Source organism: Accipiter gentilis, chromosome 17, assembly GCF_929443795.1.
Source record: "Accipiter gentilis chromosome 17, bAccGen1.1, whole genome shotgun sequence".
In the NCBI taxonomy this organism is placed as follows: Eukaryota; Metazoa; Chordata; class Aves; order Accipitriformes; family Accipitridae; genus Astur; species Astur gentilis.
The window spans coordinates 24,083,932-24,104,694 of record NC_064896.1 but is presented as its reverse complement, the minus strand read 5'-3'; the positions used below and the strand labels follow the sequence as shown (position 1 = coordinate 24,104,694).

At 37.1% G+C, this 20,763-nt stretch overlaps 1 protein-coding gene across 1 annotated transcript in view; it reads left to right on the top strand.

Moving 5' to 3' along the window:
- Positions 1-20,763, top strand: part of ANO3 (anoctamin 3) — a 147,478-nt gene that overhangs the window by 87,228 nt on the left and 39,487 nt on the right. The window contains exons 8-13 of the mRNA XM_049820662.1: positions 4,934-5,065; positions 6,451-6,557; positions 8,037-8,092; positions 10,430-10,551; positions 11,771-11,905; positions 17,779-17,875. Of these exons, the coding sequence (XP_049676619.1) occupies positions 4,934-5,065; positions 6,451-6,557; positions 8,037-8,092; positions 10,430-10,551; positions 11,771-11,905; positions 17,779-17,875 (649 nt within the window). The remainder of the gene's footprint in view (positions 1-4,933; positions 5,066-6,450; positions 6,558-8,036; positions 8,093-10,429; positions 10,552-11,770; positions 11,906-17,778; positions 17,876-20,763) is intronic.

Here is a 20,763-nt window from a genome sequence, read left to right as displayed (position 1 = left end):
AGCTGTTTAATTCTCTGGGAGGCAGACACATGCAAACCCTACCTGTGGCTGCTGCTGCTGTTGCTGCTTCTGTCAGCCAGGAGAAGGGGACAAGAGGCCACAGCAGCGGGCAAAAGGAGCCTGGGGGAGCGAGAACGAGGGACACTGAGCTCTAATCACTCCCCGTTACTCTAGTCAGACATAATGATGTCTTGTAAATCCTAATTAGCTACGGAAGATTGGAAAATTTTTCCTTTTTTAAAAAATATTTTTTCGTTACAGGGAAATCTCCTGAAAGAGTTTTCTGTCATGGGTTTTCCTGAGATGGATCTTGAGATGAGATTACATTTGATTTGGGTTCTCCTGTTGTTACTTGAGATGATGAAGAGCTCTCATTATTTCTCAGGAACAATTTAGGTAGTCTCATGATATCCATTTGCAAGATGATCAGCTAACAAAAATAGAGGAAGCACTGTTGAATGGTAAAGTGAGAAAACTTTGAACACATAAGCAGATAAAATATATTGAAATAAAGCAATCTATAACATAAATTTACAACTGCGTTTTTTCCTCTTCCCAGTCATTCATATGCTTGCTCCATTTTAGTGTGCATTATGAAAAATGTAAGTGATGTGCTTTGTAATGCAAAGGGAAAATCAACAAGCTTTACTGCAAAATTGTCTCATTTCATCTGTGATCCACCTGGTGAGTCGTAGATATTAAATAAATTTATTTTCCTTATTTAGAAGGACAGATGTTTGAAACATGCAGCTGAAGTTGCATAGTACCTGTGAACCAAGTAATAAACACATTTTGTGCCATTGATTTTTTGATTTGAGACAAATGCTTTTACCTGTGATTTACTTTGTGAGAATTTGGGGATTAGTATTTTTCTGAACATTTTTTCTGGCACCTCATATAATCCAGTGCATAAAGGAATAGTGTGAAAAAAGGAAAAAAATAAAAAGAAGCTACATCTAAAAATGAAACCCTGAAATTGCTGACATACACATCTCATCATTTTAACTACTACTGCTGTCATTGTTTTGTTGCATCTTACAACTTTTCAAACTTAACTGCTTCTCTGTAATTTATCAAATCTCTCATTAATATTTCTAAGTTACTAAGTAGTGTTTACAAGAGCTACGATGAAGAACTATATTAAATCCTTGTATATCGAAGGTAAATTTTTAAGGCTATAGAGTTTGTGTAATTTAAGAATATGAGACTCTGCTGTGACATGTACACTTCTCTGAATTTATTGACATGGTTATATGCTAGATGTATGTATCTATAAATGTCCTTTCAAAAGTCTGTAAAAGATTATTAGGAGCATGAACGGACAGAAGATGAATTTAATGCTTACTGGTATGCTATCTTTCTTACATGTGATACCTATGTGGTATTTCTCTCTTTATTTACGTACCTTAAAAAACCCCCTTAACATTGTACTTAATCCTGTGAAGCTTGAATTCTATTCATAGGGCCACACTACAGAAATAATTTTGTCATACTCCTTAAGAGCAGTATTTGGAAAGCCTTCAACAAATCTTTTCAAAGGAAAGAAAGTTGCTAGAAGTGGAATATGCAGGTAAATAATGTAGGTATGAAAAATTGGCTGAACTCTCAGATTTTTAAGATGGCATCATCTAATGAATCAGTCTTACATTTGCTATATGAGGCACAACAATTTCATGCTGGTTAAGAATGACATTGAGGAAAAGAAAATCAAGAGATAGCTGCCTTAGTATGCAGCTTCACTCTGCCCACTGAAATGTTGAAATAATTTTATACTTATAAAGATCGAGAACCAAAAATGACTTTGTTTACCAACTGAGCTGCAATAAGTTCGCTTTCCAAAAGAGCTTTTAAAACCTTTTGGATTTCAGTCTGCACACTGAAGTGAAATTGTTAATATCATTCCATTGAACAAATATAGTATCCTTTTTTTCCTTTTTGGGTGATGATTGTGTCTATATATTGAATCTGTCAACCGTAACACGTTTCAGATTACAAAACATGGAAACATACCATGCCCGTGTAATTTGGCACATGGTTGACAATTCTGGCCAGACTTGAGAGGCGCAAACACCGCGCCAACTACTGGGTGGTGACTGCTGTCAAAAATACTTAACGTGACCAGTGGCAGTTGCTTAATTCTGGTGTCTTGTTCCATGAGCCTGATCAGATAATTCCAAACTCACCTATACTGTGTTTCTTTGCTTTGCAGTCTGCTGAGTAAATGTAATCTGCAAGGATTTTTGAACTAACTCATTCTGCAAAAAAGAACAATCAACCAAATAAAACTGAACAGTACAGTTGAGCATGGAAGTTGCACAAAGCTGAAATTACAGGCATCTTCATAAAATATTACATTTTATACCTAAGAATAGAATGTGTATGTGTTTCAGAGTAATATCCCGTGGTCCAAGGTGCAAAAAGTTGCAGTAGCGCCAGCTGGAGTGATTTCAGTAAGAGCGTACCTGAAGTAGCAGCCCGTATCTTTGCAGCACAGTTCCACTGGGACATTTTTGATCTCATTGCATGAACTCCTGACTTCATGAGTAACTTCACCAGACCAGCTCTGTCTGCTTTTACTCTTATTAAATAGACCACATTGAATAGATTAAGTCAGGAATTCGTTTAAACTGCTACTTTTGACCTAGAAAGTCACTCTGAGTAAAAATCCTAATAGGAAGTCCTATGATTTAGGCAAAATTTTGTCTTAAATTTGTTATCCCTTTGAATGAAAGCTCCATGAAACTTCATTTTCTTCTTCAGCTGTAAAAATAATGTAAGCCAAGAAAAGAGGTCGGTCTTGTTGGATTATTTTTGTACATGGGGGGGATGTACTTTCAGTTGAAATATTCTGTGCTATTTGAAGACACTAAGTTTTGGAGTAATCAGCCGTAAGTGATGTAATGAAAAAGCAATCACACCTTAGATGAATAGCCCTTTTGCCTCAGAAGAGAAATTGCAAATGTAATGTGGTCATCATTTGTAATTTATTCCAATGCTGCTCTTCATTACTTTGCATGTTAAAAGGAGCAGACATGAATTTTAAACAAGAGCTAATTTCTTTTAAGATAATTATTATCTACTAGTTTTTTTAGATTTTTGGAGGGGGGGAAATGATCAAGACTTTTCACATAACCAATTTTAAAAGAATTTTGTAAGAAAAAATCTGAAATCAGATGCATTGTTTTTCTGTTCTTCTTTCTGATGCATCTACATGTTTTTCCCATTAAAGAAAAGCCTGCATTTTGACTCTAAAAAAACCCAGCATGTGTACAACAGAAAAAACATGAAGAAAATTAAGTGAAAACTGTGCTTATATACACTGTGTATCACTTTGTACCAAGAGAACTTCCACTGGAACTAATAAAGATAATCAACTCACACAGTAAGGTATTATTTGAATAAAGGATACAATTAAGGGATGCACCTGCCTGGGAACCGTATTCTGTGTTTCAACTTTATGAACATAGTTATAGTCTTTGGCTCATAACGCTTAGTGTCAAATAGAGAGATGTCCTTCAAGTGCAGTACCAGTTAGAGTGTGCACCAATACCTTGGCAATATATAGCAAGAAGAAAATTTTCAGAATTTGAAATGTAAATGTAAAATTCTGATCCCACATTTGGCTTAGATTTCTGTCTGACACTGCATCAAGTAAGGGTAGAACTTTTTTTTTTGCTGATGTTGATAATAAGAGGTACGTTTTCACAAAGGTTGCTTTGCTGCCCGAGGGCAACATACTGTGTCATCACTTACTACTCTTAAATATGAAATGGGTAGCTCTGCTTCTGCTTAGCACAGACAATTAAGTAGTCACCTCAGATAAAAAAAAAAAGATACTTAGCTTTACACTTTTTTATGGATATGAGATACATATGCTTTATATGTTATGCATGCATATCCACTGAATAAGGCCCAAATCCCGCTGAAAAAAATACTATTTAGGGAATGTTTTTCTAAAATTTAGACTTGTTCTGGATCTCTGCTATGCTTATAGTGTCATAATATAGCACTTGTTTAATATGAGACCTACTCCTTAAATACCCATATTTCATTGCAGTTGAATATGAAAAAAATATAGGTCAGCAAGGAGTGCAAAACTGGAATAGTAAGGAAGTAACTTCTAGCATTTGCTTGAAAATTAACTGCACTTCACTAGATTTACCCCTGTATAAACCATGTCCTGAGACACTATTTAGGCTAGTTGCCAGCAGAAGAAAGCCCTTTATGTTACCAGTATATAATCTAGTAGGGGGTACAAAGATTATGCTCTTTTTCTGGTTTATAGTGTCAATTTTTAGGAAACTGCAGGAAGCCATACCTGGGGGTTTTTGTCGAAATGCCATATAACCATATCTGCGTAATGTATCCTTTACTTTATTTGGTGTTTAGGTATACTGCTTTATAAGGCAATATCAGCCCTCGGATTTTGAGGAAAATTCTTCAGGGGAAGGCTTTATTGAAATCAGAAAACCATAGAAATTTGATCCTGAGCAGTCCTGTATTTACTTTCAAATTTCATGAATTTTAGTGTCCGACTTGCCAGGCAAGGGAGGGAGAAGGAGTTCCACTTGCTTTGTCCATTGGGGCTGAAGGAAGTGATTAGATAAGTTCTTGAATAAAGCATAAGCGTCCACAGTTCTGCCAGATGAACTACCTTGGAAAATTATTTTCCCCAGACTCAATACTGCAGTCCCATCTCAAACCATAATCCCGCTAATTTTAGGATGAGTTGTGCTCAGGTAAAGTGTGCAAGATAGATCACAAATAAATGCTGTTAATTTTGCTCTTTAACTCCTTATTTTCTTTTAGTTACTTAATGTGGACATTTCCTGCTTTCATTTCATTTCTAGTATGATGTCACTAAATACACAGTGTTGGAGATGGAAATAACAAGCAGTTGAGAGCATGTAAATCTGATTTCTTACTGTCTCAGTTTGCAGAGGAATATGAGAGAGCTGAAAAGTTGGTTGCCCAGAAATCCAATGAAGCTTGATAAGGAGGCCCTACCTGATCTGGAAGAAACAGATTGCTACACAGCACCCTTTAGCCGTGCACGCATACACCAGTAAGTGCTAGAACTGGAAAGGCAGCACCAGAGACCACAAGGATTTTTTATTTTCTCACTTCTTCTAAGCAGGTGCCATAGAGGCAGCCGTTAACAGATGGTCACTGGCAAATACCCAGTATCATATTTGATATTTTCTATGGGTTTTCTCTTAAAGACAAAATCTACTGTGTTACTTGCTATGTGATGGTCACTCAGTAGTATAGGCAGAAATTTGACTGAAAAATGAACACTGCCTTTTTGTTTTAGATGTTTTTCTTTCCATTATGTTATGAAATGCAAATACTTGCTGAAGTTTGCTTTGCTTAATTACATATTTTACTTAAGCAAAACCTGAGACAGCTGTTGAAATTGGGAACACCTGGAGGCAAGCTAAAACCAGTGATGATTTTTTCCTCTTGGCAGATCTGCATTTCAAAAATGCTTTTTTTCTCTGAAAGTATAAATACATATACACCAAATAAAAACTGTATGTGTTTAAATCAGCATGTTGATGGTGATGTAGTTAAACTGTGCCATAAATTTTTTCAGGACCCAAGAAGTTAGATTTTAAAATTCTGGGTGTTTCTTCATTTTTAAAGTATTTTGTGATAATCCTTTTAGGAGAGAAAGGTTCATTTAAAGTTGAAGTATTAGCTTAAATAGGATTTTTTTTCTTCTCAGTGAAGAAGCTGTATGCTAGTGGACTGACTTTACCCTGGAAAGACAGAGTAATTGCATTATAATCTCAAATTTTTTTCATTAATTGACTATATTGCATTGGATCAATCACCTGGTTTTGGTGTTATTTCTCAATCAGCTCAGCTGATGTTATCAACTGTAGTAGTGTCACTTTTGGCACAGCTAAGTAGGCAAAAGCTCCTCCTGCATGTCAAATTTCTGGCATCTGGAATCCAGAGCCATCTGGGAAACGATGCTTTATTTGGCTCCATTGTAGGATTCTCTAAGGGAACGTGGTTGTGGAGTTGCTACTCAACTGTCCAGTGCATGGATTTTTTTTTTTATTTTTTTTTTTCTAAAAAGTAGTTCTCGTACTTCCATGACACAGACATCTGCCAACTCATAAGTAGCTTGAGTTTGAGAACAACCACTGCTGTTAAAGATCTTTTTTAATGAATTATATCCAGAACGGAAATGACCTAGATAGTAGGATATTTTAGAATTTAATTTTAGCGGCTCTATTTTCCCAACAATAATCTGTGATGATGATAAATTTATTGGACCTGAGAAGAGGCTCTAGGGATGCAAAATCTACTATCCTGTGCAGTAACCAAGGAGGGTAAAGGTACAATAAATCACTGTAAGAAGAAAAAAACACTTGAGCAGCTATGTTTCAATAACTGTTCATTGTTTTGGGTATTAAAAGACATTCATTATTTTAATAGCTTTACAATAAACAACAAAGACAGCTTCTTCAGCAATTCCACAAGAAGTAGAATCGTGCATCACATGCTACAGAGAACTAAGTATGAAGATGGAAAATCCAAAATGGGTGAGAATGCTGTGGTTTTTTCCTAACCAGAAGCTATAAAAATCGTTTATCTTTACTTGCCTGAAGAAGTATCATTTGAGTAAAGTCAATTAATTTTGCCATTCCTTGAAATCTTTTTATTCACTTAGAAACTGAGTTGAAAGAATGTCACATCAATTATTTTCTTAAATAACTCAGTGAAAATTGGCAACATATTTTTTATCTAATTACTCATTCCTTAAAATAAATTGGAAAGATTATGATAACTTTATGTGATCAAGAGCCACAATAAAGATAACATATACCTCAGAATATTGTCAAGTGTTTTCAAGGACTGGTCCTAGTAGTTTTGCTACTTCCCAGCAGTTCCAGCCCAGCAGAATTAATGTGAGCTACACTTAATTTACTTGAGGTCTCTGTGCAGCTCAGAAACAGTTGACCTGAAGATTAAATTCAGTTTATATCAGCCCTACTATTACAGTGTTATTTTTTAGAAGGTCTAACTATTCATTTTAATTTGCAATGAACAGGGTATGTATGTATGATTTCCTATTTTCTTTGCAGGAATTAAAATAATAATTAAATCATATATAGAGACATATTAAAACCTTATACTTACAAAGATGATAGAAATTACAGAAAATTGTTGCTTGAGTTTCTGAAGAAAAGCAGTAGTAAGAAGAACATAGAAAACAAGGGTTCAAATCTAATGCCTTTGAAGCTAATGGTGGCAAATTTCATTACAAGATTAGCTTAGCATAATTTGTATATTTGAATGGACAAATCTGAAATCTGTCATAAGTGCTTATTTCTTGGGGAAACTCTTGGCTACAGGTGTGCTCTCTTACAGGCTACTGAATCTTTTTATTATAATTATTAATGGTTGGTTTGTGTTGGGTTTTTTTTTTTTTTTTATAATCTGCTTTGATAATACAACAAATCTGTTTTTAGGAAGACTCTAGGAACTGATCCAAAATGCTGTAGCCAGTATGGTGCAGAGCACTGCTCCGGTACAAAGTCCTCCAGCTGGCTTATATTTAAAAATAACAACAACAGGTTCACTTTTAACCCTGCGGGGGTTTTGCTGCCTCAAGGATTGTCTGTCCATACTGCTCTCTGTGTATGTCAGATCATCTGGTCACCCATAAAATCCGTATCATATGCTCTGATGAATACAAAGTGAATATAACGATCTTCTCACACTTCATGTGGCACGAGCACCCGACCCTGAGAGAAAAGTTGCAGATGTTGGCCCTCAGAAAGTTGCTCTAGTTTGACAGAGCCAGAAATCTTGAGGGATCAGCAAGACCTGCAAAGACACAAGATCAGCAAGACACAAACAGTTGGTGGGATTATTTGTTATTGTAATGTTTGGCAACATCCTGAGCATCTAATATTAAGTTACATTCTCAATATGTAACTTGAAAATTCGCACTGCTTGAAATTAGATGTGTATAAAAAAATCGCTATCTCAGCTAATGCTTTTTTTAATTTTTATAGGTATTAATAGATTACTAAATAATGGAACATATGAAGCAGCATTTCCACCACATGAGGTAACCTGTTTAATTTTGTATTTGTATTTATATTTAGATTAAAGCTTGCACTAATGTTTTGAGATCCTACTTTAATTTTGTCCTGCAAACTTTTAATTTTACTATGTAATCTGTTGAGACTTTTTTTTTGTTTATAGCTCTTACTTTATTACTGGCTTTAAAAATTTTTCTTACGTAATGTATTGTAATAATTTCTTGGAGCATTTGCTTGCTGAACTAGAATATTGTAATTCTTTTTTTTATTCTTATGAACTGGACATTGCCTGTGGAGTTCTTAATGAGAATATCAGTTGTTCTGAGTTGTTCCAATTAGTGGTATTAAATAATTTTTGCCTGCCACCAACAAAATGTTCTGTTTTTCTAATAGCTTGTGCGCTTGATCACAGTTAGGGAGATTGGTTAATTATTTCCCATTTAGTCTTTTCTAAATAGTTCTGGATAACTTCTACTTGACAGTATCGTTTTCAGTAGGTTAAAGTCTACTGAAGACTGTAAACCTGTGAGGTAAATGAAAAATGTGTTTGACTTCAGACAAAGACAAGCTTGTTTTAGACAATCTCTGTGTATTGAAAGACAAGAAGCAAGCCACACATCCTCAGTCATTTTAACTGCTGATCAGTAGCATGGTAATTGCAGCTGTGCACTCTGTGGTTACTTGGGCTGAATATTGTGACTTGGTCTCGTGTTTCAGAGGACTGACCTGTGCTTTACAAATTGCTGAGAGTAATTTTTTTTATATGGTATTAATAATTAAATGCTGGGAATATAGAGAAGGAGTATTTTAGATAAATAATTGAACGTCATTGTTAACGCTTCAGCTGTGCATTACTGACTTCAGGGCAAAGCTGCCATACTACCAGAAAAACCTGTGAAGCTTTCTCTGGCTGTCAAAACCATGCTGTCATCCATTTATGTATATGTTCCTTTGTTATGGCATAAGCTGCTCTTTCAAAGTTTCAGTTAAGGTTAATGAAGTCATATTTTTAAGCCACTCTTACCTTAATTGTTACTTCACTGGTGCTAAGCGTTAGCGGTTGAACACTCTCGATTTTTTTCTTTTTTTTTTTTTTTTTTTTTCTTTATCACGCAAGCAAATGAGAGTGAAAATTCAGTCCCAGTGGGAATGCTGAGACTTGAACTCTGTTATGGATAAACAGTGCAGAAAGAAGCGGGGGGGGGGGGGGGAAAGATTTAAAAATATGCAATACTGGGTAATGCTTCATGCATTGCAGTCCTTCATCCAGGTGACTGTGAGAATAAGTTGATTTTCTGTTCCTAGGTGTTCCTAGACATTGCAAAGGTCACACTCTTGTGTTGACATTTTTGGTATGCTGCTTTGCTGACTGTAATGAGAAACGTAGTAGAATTGGACTCTCTGCTATGTTTAGCTTTGGTTTTAACTCACTCTTAAACCAGAGGGTCAGCAGATTACAACAAGTAAATAGTGTTCTTTCAATTGCGGGGAATGCTCAAGATTTCAAATAAATGATAAAAATCTAAATGGCTAAATTACATGGATCTGCTAGGGTCAAGAATCTGTCTGATTGCCAACTCTGAAGTACTGCTCTGGGGAACTTTGGTCTCCTCCCAGGAAATTATTTGGTTCACTTGCAGTTACGTGATGAAAGATTTTCTTTACCATAACTGAGTGATGGGGTCTTTTTTTTTTTGGGGGGGGGGGGGGGGGGGGGGAAGTTAAACTAAAGAAAATGTCTTGCTTCAGATTTGGAGTAAAATTACAAATACAAGAGATTCTGCTTAGGATGGTCCTAGCAAATCTGTGTGTTACCTTTTGACTGCTGAGCCTGAGGCTATTCTTTCAGGCTGTCAGGCAGTCTGTAAATGTCAGGCGTGGCCTGGAAGGACTCCTTTGGGGTCAGACTGATTCTGTGTTTTTCTTTTAATGCCTCTGAGAGTCCTGTGTAACTTCAAAATAATGCCAGTTCTGTTGTTTCCATCACCTTAGAAAATATGTAGTAGGGAAAAACTATGTTTTTCTATACTCTTAAACAGAAGGTAAAGTCAGTCATAGAAAATGTCTAGGAGAGGAGAACCAAGCTGACTTACCAGAAATTTCTAAAATTTTATAGGAGAGAAAAAAAAATACTGCAAACGTGTCATGACAAACTTTGAAAAATTGAAATAGGTAAAAGCATACAAATAAGCATACATCAGTGAAATAGAAACACTGTACTTGAAGCCATATAAAGAGTTGAGTACGTCTTTATATTAAAAATAGTGAACACCTCATTTAAAAGTATATTTAAAAATACATAAGAAATTTATGTATTTTCCAGAGTGCCTAGTAATGTACTTTTATTTCTTTGTGTTTTTTAGGGAAGCCACAAAAGCAGACATCCTATCAAAACACACGGAGCTCAGAATCACAGACACCTCTTATATGAACGTTGGGCACGGTGGGGAATGTGGTACAAATACCAGCCTCTCGATTTAATCAGGTATTAGTACTTTGAAGAGTAGCTTGCTCCTGTGATACGAGCAGCATGGTAACAGTGTGTTAACTGTACTGCTAAATTCCTTGTGCTTTCCTGTAAAATTTAGCTATTCAATATTATCAGATAAGACTGGAATTCTCTAAGTTGATTCTTTTTGGTGGTCTTTTGTGCATGGCTGTTAATTTCAAATGAGGCTGCATAAAAGGCAGGTAGATCCAGCTGCTTGACAATTTGCAGTGTGAAACTTAAAAACCCATGCCATGGTTTGCTGATCAAAGAGACTCGCCCTTCATGAGAGCACCTTTGAGAGCAAAAACTGTTGCCACATGTTGTCCACACGGACAAAGTTACCAGATCCAGTGGAGTGAAAATGCAACTTAATTGTTACGTTTCCATGTGGGTTTAAATAAACTTCTGTTTCTATATCATATAATTAATGTCATAGATTACCAAATGTAAAGCAGAGAAATATATGTAATTGAAGTTAAATAATTGTGATGTCTGGGTTTCATGCTTTCCTCGTCTTTGACATTGAATACCAATAATTCATTTGTCCTTGCTGTCAGTTCTTATTCCTGATCTGACAGTCATAACCAATCATTGTGCCCAGTATTGTTCCACTGAAGGCTGTGGAGCTAATTGTTGTGCCATGGGACAATTCTGTGCTGATCAAATAGTATCCTCCTTGACTGACTTTCTGATCACTGCTAGTTCTTCTTTTCTAGCAACTGATACCCAAGTTTTGAAGAATTAAAGATCAATCTTCAGCTTGTGTTTTCAATCCATTGTTTTCTCTCATAATAGTTTGAAATATTACATGGTTATCTATCATAAATGCTTTTTGTAATGGAATACTTTATCCCTTTCCAGAAATTGTGTGTGTATATATATATCTGCATGTGCAAATAAAATGTCCTACATTTAATAATGTCGAAACTAGAAACTACATCTACTTAGTCATTGCAAGGACATGAAAATTACAGAGCGCTTCAGTTACATCCTTAGTTATATCCTTATAAAATATATGTTCTGTTAAGTCTGCAATTAGTGTCACTAGAATGTTATGCTAGCCTGAAATAAAATGTTTTCGTAAACTGACAGTAATTTTACCATAAACTCGTAATGGTAGTTCCTCACTAGAATTATTCTACTACTGTGAAGCTAGATAGAGGTTGCCATAAGTTTTAACTTTAAACAGTGTATGTGTTTCCTTTTCATGTAGGCGATATTTCGGTGAAAAAATTGGACTGTATTTTGCCTGGCTGGGATGGTATACTGGAATGCTTATTCCTGCTGCCCTAGTTGGGCTCTTTGTTTTCCTCTATGGATTATTTACAATGGATTCCAGCCAAGTAAGGTAAAATCCTATTTAATAACGTATAGTAGCCTCTGGAAAATTAAGAACAGTCTGACACAACTTAAATCATTATACTTTATATCTTTTCCAGATATGGTAGTCATGTAAAAATAACCAAATAGAACACTGGGTTCTTCAGTCAAGTGTATTCACTTTGTATATCTGTTTTGCATCAAGCTGGATGCATACCATTTACAGCAAGTGTTCTTACCACTGCATCTGCAGTGATTCCCATTCTATCTGTAAGGAAAAACAGCAAGTACCGATTCTGCTGTCGTAGGTACTGCAATGGTTGTCATTCTAGTCAAGACTAAAAGATGAAAAAAAACATCAGACGTATTCCCTCTTTACCTCCATCTTGCCTATAACTTCTGGAGTGTAGTAGAGTTGCTAAACTTCAACTTAACTTTTGTCTATGCCTTTTTTTCCCTCCCAGTGTTAACAGTGGCAAACTTTGAGTGTAACAAAATTCTTAACTATGTCCGCGTAAACTGCAGCCAGGAGACCCAGCTTCAGGGAGATTACAATCACATGAGTTTTCAAGTTTCCCACTGTTGTGATTTTGCTCTGAGAGGGGTTTCTGTCAATTTAGAAATAGTGATGAAGGTGCTCAAGTTAAGTGCTGACTGTATTTTAGGAACTGTTTGACTCCTTGTTGTAATGCGGATGCACCCTCATTACAAAGTTTTCCATTAGGTGTCATCAGACACAACAGTATCAAGGCTCTTAAAATTGCAACTGTTGGTCCAAGGAGTTTGGATGCTTAGGCTGCAAGTATACCGGGAGTCAGATTACATAGGAAGTGTTGTTTCTCAGGCTTTGAGTGGGACTATTTTAAGTTTTCTCTATGGAATTATCTTTATCTTCTATTTCACAGTGAGTTATTATATTCTACAGTGCTGTAATTAAAGGCTTTTTTAGGCTTGCTTTTGCACAGCAAACTCCTGAGAGACTTTACAACTTCAAACCAAATTAAATGCAATTAAATGCAATAAATGTATCAGCCAGGAAACTATGCTGTCTTGAAGATATTGTTCTCTGCATTAGGATTGTTTTGTACAATGAATGTCCATAGAATGCAATGGATGTAAAGTAGAGGATCAGCCTGGTCTTAGAGCACAGGCACTAGAGCTGTTGAACTGGGAATCTTGTATTCTTCACATGTACAATGGCACAGTTTCAACAAGGAGGGAACAAGGGGCCATAATCTACTAATATCAGGATATATCTTAGTATTTCAGGCACTCCTCGTGGAAGAGAAAGATGTGGCATTGATGCTCCCCAAGAGAAAGAACAAAATTTCTAAGAGTTTATTATTTTCAAGCTGTAAGCTCTTATGTGCTTGCGTATGTGTGATACGTTTCTCCCGAGAAGACTTGGAGATAGGGCTCCTGCTTAGATCTTTTAATAGAGAGATGCAGTTATCTTGCTTGCTGAAGGTTGCAGGGTATAAATCGCAGGAGCAGAGACATAGGCTAGCTTTCATGTTTTCCTGTCCTAAGTTTCTCCTTGGCTGCTGTTGAGTAACTGCAGACAGAACACGCAGTTTTTAGTTTGCTCCCTGTGGAGGCTGGTTGTGTTGGGTCCCGTTCGGAGGTGCCTCAGTGTCATGCTGTGCTACGCAGAGCACCAAGGTGCCCATCAGGGGCTCTGGACTATTCCAGAAGCAAGAGCCTGAAAGTTAGGTGATCCACCATATAAGCTCAAGATACCTACAAGGGGAGGGGCGTATTTATGTATTTATTGTAGCTAACACTAGCCAGTGTTCATTTCAAAATACTGACAGAGGGTGGGTTAATGCAGAAGCCCTAGCCGTGTGCGCTGTGGCAGCCCCACATCTGTAATCTGGATGTGTTAATTCTGGGCAGAAGGTCCTCTCTGCCTTTGATGGCGTGAATCTGTGCAGTCCCTCTGGTTAGTTGTGACACAATACTGTCATATCAGTGCAGAGACCTGCTGTGAGACGTGGATTCAAGAGCAGAGTTTAACTAACTCAAGCTGATTGATTGTGACTGGCCTGATAAAATGTAGGTAGATGTTTTCCGTATCACCTTGTGTACTTAGGCAATTCTAAAGACCGGTGATAACAGATGCTGCTCCTTGCCATATTTGCTTACTTAGCTTGGAAGGGGTTAGTGAGGATTAGACAGAAACCTCCTGCCTAGAGCAGACAGGAGTCGTCCATTAGCAGGCAGACAGACTGCACAACTTAAATGTTCATATTCTTGCCATATTCTGGGACTGTGAGATTATTTATCTAGTGTTCCTGCAGTCATTTAAAGAAAACTGCTAGATAACCATCTATAACAGTTTTAAAATATATCATTTGATTTTGAGCACTGCAGCTACCGCAGTATGCAAATGCAGCGTTCAGCAGCCGTCAGGAAGAAACGGAGTCGGGTAGGTTATTCTGACAAAATCTAGACACAGGAAACCCAGTGACAATTAGGAATTTAAACCTAGTGCCAGGGCATTATGGCAACGTCATAACTGCCACATTGCCCCAGATTCGGTCTTGTTCGGTGTAATACTACTTGATGTGAAAGAGGTTTCATCCTGCTATTAGGAATCAGTGGATGTTAGTAAGTGTTGATTTGCAGTATGATAAGTTCTGTCAAAAGCCCTATTTTTCATCGGTCTTGTGTACCACAAAATCTGAATTTAGCGACTGATCCAATCAGTTTTGCAGAAGCCTGCTTTCCTCAGTGATGTCCCTTCACCTCTCAGGCTGCGGGAGCTGCCCTGAGCCCCCCTCTAGCGGCTGCAGCCAGAAATCCATCGGTTTCTTCTTTTTCCACTGAGATCCAGGGCAGTTTCAGCAGAGAAGGAAGAAGCAAATACACGAGTGTACCTTGCCGTAGAGCCAAAACGTTGCTTGCGATGCCAGCCATAGGTTTCATGCAGCAATAATTCGAGGGTTATGCAGAATTATGTCCCATCCAGAAACTAGTTTGTCTTGCTGACGATGTGTACAAGTGCCTGCCTCTGGTCTGTGCTCGGAGTCTGTCCTGATACCAGGTGGCTCTTTTTACGTATATATTAAAAATTATATAAATATATATATATATATCTATATCTCCCAGCCTGTGCCGAGACCCCATCTCAGCCCTGCATGAGGCCATTAGTCCCTGCTCCCAGTGTAAAGGAAAGATGCTCTGTGTAGTTCGTCTGTGGCTGCCACAAGCCACTTGGAAATTGAGCACATTTGCTCCCTTTTGGTAGCATCCTTCCTTCCTTCCCAGCGCGGGTGCCCCTCTCACACTGCCTTTTGCCCCTTGTCATAATCTCTCTCTGCTTTCCTCAGTTACAGTTTTAGGGAAACAATAAGCTTTTAGGTCTTATTGAATCATTCAATGACTCAAATGTATTGTACTGGGAGGAGGAAGGTGAAATAAGATGGGAAGACAAAAACCCTGCACGCACACTGTCATTTCAGGAACTAGACACTATTGTAAGGAAATATGCATGTATGTCCCATGTTTAGAAACAGAAGTTTCTCCATTCTACCCAGTTAGGGACATTTTTCTTTCCGATCACAAAGCAAGTGCATAAGATGGGCAGTGTTACTGAAAGCAGGTTGGAATGGAGGATGTTCTTTTTCTTGCATGAGTTTGGAATAAAGCTTGGTAATACTGTGGTTGCCAGGAGCCAGGACTGAGGTCCCCCAGGGTCCTGAGATTATAGTGTCAGCAGCTCGTTGCAGAATTCAGTTGTGAGATGAAGGTAACCAGGAGAAAAATCCAGAGAATCGCTGTGTAAGAAACTCCCCAGTAGCTTCCAGAGTATTTGGATTATTTTCGTAGGGCTCAGACATGCAGAAACAAAAACGCGGAACTTGAATTTGTATTTCTTGTTTCATACAATTCCAAATATATTTCGATCCATTTGCCCTCCCTCAGCTAAACCGGGGGGAATGTTAAGTGGTAGTCAAATGGAAGGGCTTAAATAGTCCTTTAGAAGTGCTTTCATCTGGGTTCTTTTCTTTCAACAAATTACGTGCCGTATCTATTACCTATCTTTATTCTCAAGTTAGATGCCAAGCTATTACATGTTGATTAGTCTATGTAAAAATAAATCTGATGGTTTTGAAGATTTTGGTTCTGATGGGTTTAGACATACCATTAATTATCACTGTTGTAAGTTGTCCCTTTGTTGTCAGTCAAACAGAAAGACCAGGCATGAACGCAGCATAGCTTGAGGTGTCTTTGCACCATGTGCTGTAGTCAGATTTCAGATATATAAGTGAGGACAGTACAAAGAAGCTTATTTTGCTCTGTTATACTGAAGATTTGAGTTGCAGTAACAGTTAACATAGCACCTGTCACAAACACTTGTATAACAAATGTTACTGCCTTTGCAGAGTAGTGCTAAAGCATGCAACCTATCACTGTCAGTATAATTTTGTGAAACTTCATACGTTATTAAAAACAAACCAAGATTTTAACTCATGATACATAATACAGAAAATCTAACGTTTATAATGTTGAATTTAAATTCGAAGTACAGCACAATTTGGCCTTATATTTGACAACAGTCTGCATTACTGCCAAACCATTACAACATATTGTTGAAATATGATTTTCTGTGCTTAATCGTTTGAATGAAAATGCAAGCAAGAAAATTCTCTGATGTGACACACTATAAGATTTCTGTTACGCTGCAACTCTGAAATGACTGGCTGTGCTCATTCTGACTTAAGGGTTACTTAGGACAATTTTGTTGTCAGATCCATGTTAGGTTGTAGGATTTCAGTGAATTAGTGATTCTGATGTTATGTGAAGTATGACTGAAGATTACAAAAGTGGCATCTAGGCAACTGGAATCTTTTATTTCTATTTACTGTTATGTCAGGATTTAATAGATGCGCTCACTTGGAAATAAGCATAATCTTCCATACAGTATTAGCACTGTAAATTCAGCTTTTATGAGTGGGATAGTGAAAGCACAATATTGATTAAAACAAATTAGTAGGGATTTCCTGGCATTTGTTTTATACTGCTACTTTCCTAGTGTGTCATAAGATCATTTCAGGCATGTCAACATTGCTAAAGGATAAGGAAAGGCGATTGCTGATGTTCTTTAGGAAGCTTACTCACTGCATTTAAAATCTGCCTTAAAATTCATTTTTGCTCTTCTGTTAATTCTGTTTTGCCTTTTTCAAGATACTTAATTATGTACTGCTTTTTGAAGTAGTAAAGACAGTGACTTCATCTTCCTAAATCTTAGGATCCTTAAACACCACAACATGGCTTGAAGATATTTTCCTCCAAAACAGGATATTAAAATGGTTTGGGGTTTTTTTATTAGCCTTATATGCAAGTTCTTCTGTAGGAAATAAAAACGCAAAGACTTGAAATACTACTGCCAGAAATCCCTGTCAGTGGGTTTTTACATGTGACCAACTGATCTAAGTGTGCATGCGATCATCCTGTGGAACAGACCTTCAGCTGCTGTAAACTGGGATAAGTTGATTGAAATCAGCATAGTTATACCAGTGATGTCCATCCTCTTAACGTTTGGTATCTTCTACATCACTTAGAAAAATATGCAGTAAATGGGTCGGAAGGTAGTGAATAATGTTTTCTTTTTCTGTTTGTGATATTTGGGAGAGAATGTGATATTCACAAGTGTGAGAAGTGTAGCATAATGCCCAAAAATATTGCATACTACTCTAGGGCCCATAGTTTTCAGGTTACTGATTTGGGATTAGGTTTTTCAAGCCAGACATTCACTTTTAATTTATTTTATTGAGCCAGTTCTTGTGGTGTAGGCATATTGTTAACAAATAGAGACCACAAATGGCATAACCTCAGAAAATCTTAGGAATGCTAAAAGCCTTTTTATAACCTTTATTTTCCTGTCTCCTACTAAAGCAAAGAGATCTGCGAGGCAAATGAAACCATCATGTGCCCTATGTGTGAACGCAATTGCACACTACAAAAACTCAATGAAAGCTGCATATACGCCAAGGTAATTATTGTCTTATCCCTATTGAGATATTTTTTGTCTAAAGATCCACTTTCATTGTGCAATGGCTACCCTTGTTTCAGCAAAGATTCCTGCAAAACATATTGTTTCTCTGCAGAGGGTTTTTTTCAGCCTTTGTAGTTCATGTTTTCTAATAAGGGAATGCTCTGAAATGATCAGAGATAATTTTAAAATTTGTTTTACTTTCTGTGAGCATTTCCTTCCTAAATCCTTACTATTTTCATCAACTTATAAAGTCCTCTGAGTAATAAAACTTTTTTTGGAAGGTTTTTCCAACTTTCCCCTATAATTAACTTCTTACTCTGTTTCTTTTGCTTACTTTGTAATTGAATTTCTGCTCCTCCTAAAGGAGTTCTCTAGCATAATGTGCCTGTGGTGTGCTTTGCTCTGTCAAACGAATGCAAATATTTTACACAACTAAATATTTTGCTACAAGAAGCTATCCTTCAAACTTAAATAAACACAAGAACCTCTGTATACATGCTGTGTTTTCAAGTGAGCAATATATTTTGATGTGTGATATGTTCATAATGCTGGAAAAGCAGCCTTGGCATTTTCCTTGGAATTCTTTAGCCATAAGATAAATCTTGCTCAGAAGCCTGTATTTACAAAATGTGATTGTCTCTGGGCCATGGCATTGCAACAACACTGCAGCAATGTGAAAGAGAATCAATTTTGTGTTAGATTTTGAAATTTCATATAGATGGGACCAATGTTGAGTAAAACTCAACATTTCTAATCTATCTGTAAAGGAAAACTCAAAAAATATTTGACATTTATAAAAATCACTTATATTTAGATTTTACAAATTCAGTTTTCTATTTATAATGCCAAAAATGAAGAAAAAAATGTGACAACAGCAATTAATACCATTGAAAATGTTGTACTTAAGGCAAAACTGGTTTTCATTTTTAAATACTGCTGTAACTCTATAGCAGAAAATGGCTTCTTGAGTTGTGTTTTTTTTTTTGTAACCTTTTTTTACTAATTTCTTTTTTTTTAAGATGTATACTGAAGGTAAGAGCTTTCTTAATTGAAATAACTTTATGCAAACTGTACAGCCAATCCCAGAAATGCCTCTTTTTAGAAGATGACAAGTACCTCTTCAGCAGTCCACTGCATTTTAACAGGAAATTAATACATTTGGCATTGTAGCATTCCTTTAACTTTAGGTCCTGTTATTTTAACATCCCCAGTTAATAAGAAGCAGGTTTTGTGTCTTATATTTACACTGACATCATGTGCTTAAATCATGTAAATTTCACATTTAATGTCACATTGTGAATAATTCATTGCAGCAGAAAAAAAAATGTGGCAGTCCATCCATACTTCCATGTGTTTTCAAACCAGTCCCCTTGAAACAAATTCAGATGACAAGCAGGGAAGACAAGCAGTAACCACTCGTATTTCATCTTCGCAGGCACCCTTTTCTGATGTCTGCAATTATTATGGAAATTCATCTAAGCTCCCAACTTTTCCTGCCAATGCTTTTGCCCTGAAAAACTGATCAAGCTTAGATTGGAACACGGAAAACAACCAAAAATTGTGTCCTTTCAGGATTTGTCTGTTCTGGATCTCCCCCAAGCTGGGGGGAGAGAGAGACTTCTTTTTGGGAAGGAATGGGTTTACCATCTGGCCACTCACTTGGCAAAGAAAAAGGAAAAAATAAAAAAAAAAACCCTCAACGAGGCTTTTTATAACTCCGAGGTCATAACTGTAATGCCTTCACTCACCGTGTTGTCTCTAAAGAAAAGTTCACTGCATCTTCACTTGTTACCCTCTTGCTAGGAAACATCTGGCTTCCAGCAGGGATTGTGATCCTGCTGGTTGCCACTGTGTTGCTCAAGTTGAGTAGCAAATACCCAAACATGTGTCAGCACTTCCACTGTGTTTGTGCCCAAATTGGTGAATGAAAACAATCTGTAATGTTAGAAAACTACAATCTGATTTCAAATCAAATGCTCCTTTGTACTTCATGAAGCACTTAGTAACATAAGTAGGTGGAACGAATATATTTAAAAATAAGGCATCTGGGAAAAGAAAATGGCATTTCCTGCTTGCTTTCTTGTTCCTGAGATGGAGCTCGTCAGCGTTTCCCTCTGGTTTTGTTGTTGTGGGAACATAACTTATTCCTCTGTCTTCCTTCCACACAACCAAAGAGCTGATATGCAAGGGAAGCTATTCTTGATTCATTCCGGGCACCGGCACCCTTATTCTGGAATAAGTATTTTAATCCGTACTCATTCATATAGTTCATTGCATACGAGTACATAAGCATTGAGTTAATTAGGAAGAGTGTGTTCCTTTAAGTGAAGTTTATCTCCCCAAACCTGCTTATGTCATGGGACCTGCCTCATTTATATAAGGCCTTGTGCTCATATTTCATATTATTAAAACTGTTGTCAGGGTTTCTTTCTTAAATATCTGCCAAGTTTCCCTTTAGAGGAGCACTTCGGACAGAACAAACTAATGCCGGAAAAATCATATACTTCAAGTGTTTTTTCTGCCAAGTTTTTTGTAAAGCTGGAGACAAAATACAAAAGATGCCTTTTTCTTTCTTGTTACTGCCCATTTCTTTCATCCCCTCCCTCTTCATTCCATCTCCGTTTAAAAAGGCCACACTGAAGTGTACTTTATAATTTAAGGGAAAGGCAGGTAGTACCTGAGTTGCAATCTGAATTGCTAAATGCCCAGGCTGTCATTCTTGTCCACATTAAATGGACTCTTTGATCTGTGGGTGATCAGGGTGGTGCACCAGGGCTCTTGGGACGGGTCCTGCGCCCAGAACACCTTGCCCTCGGGTCCCAGGGCAGGGTGTTGATTCAGGGTGGAGTCGAAGTGCCTGGAGTCTTGTATGACGATGATGATGA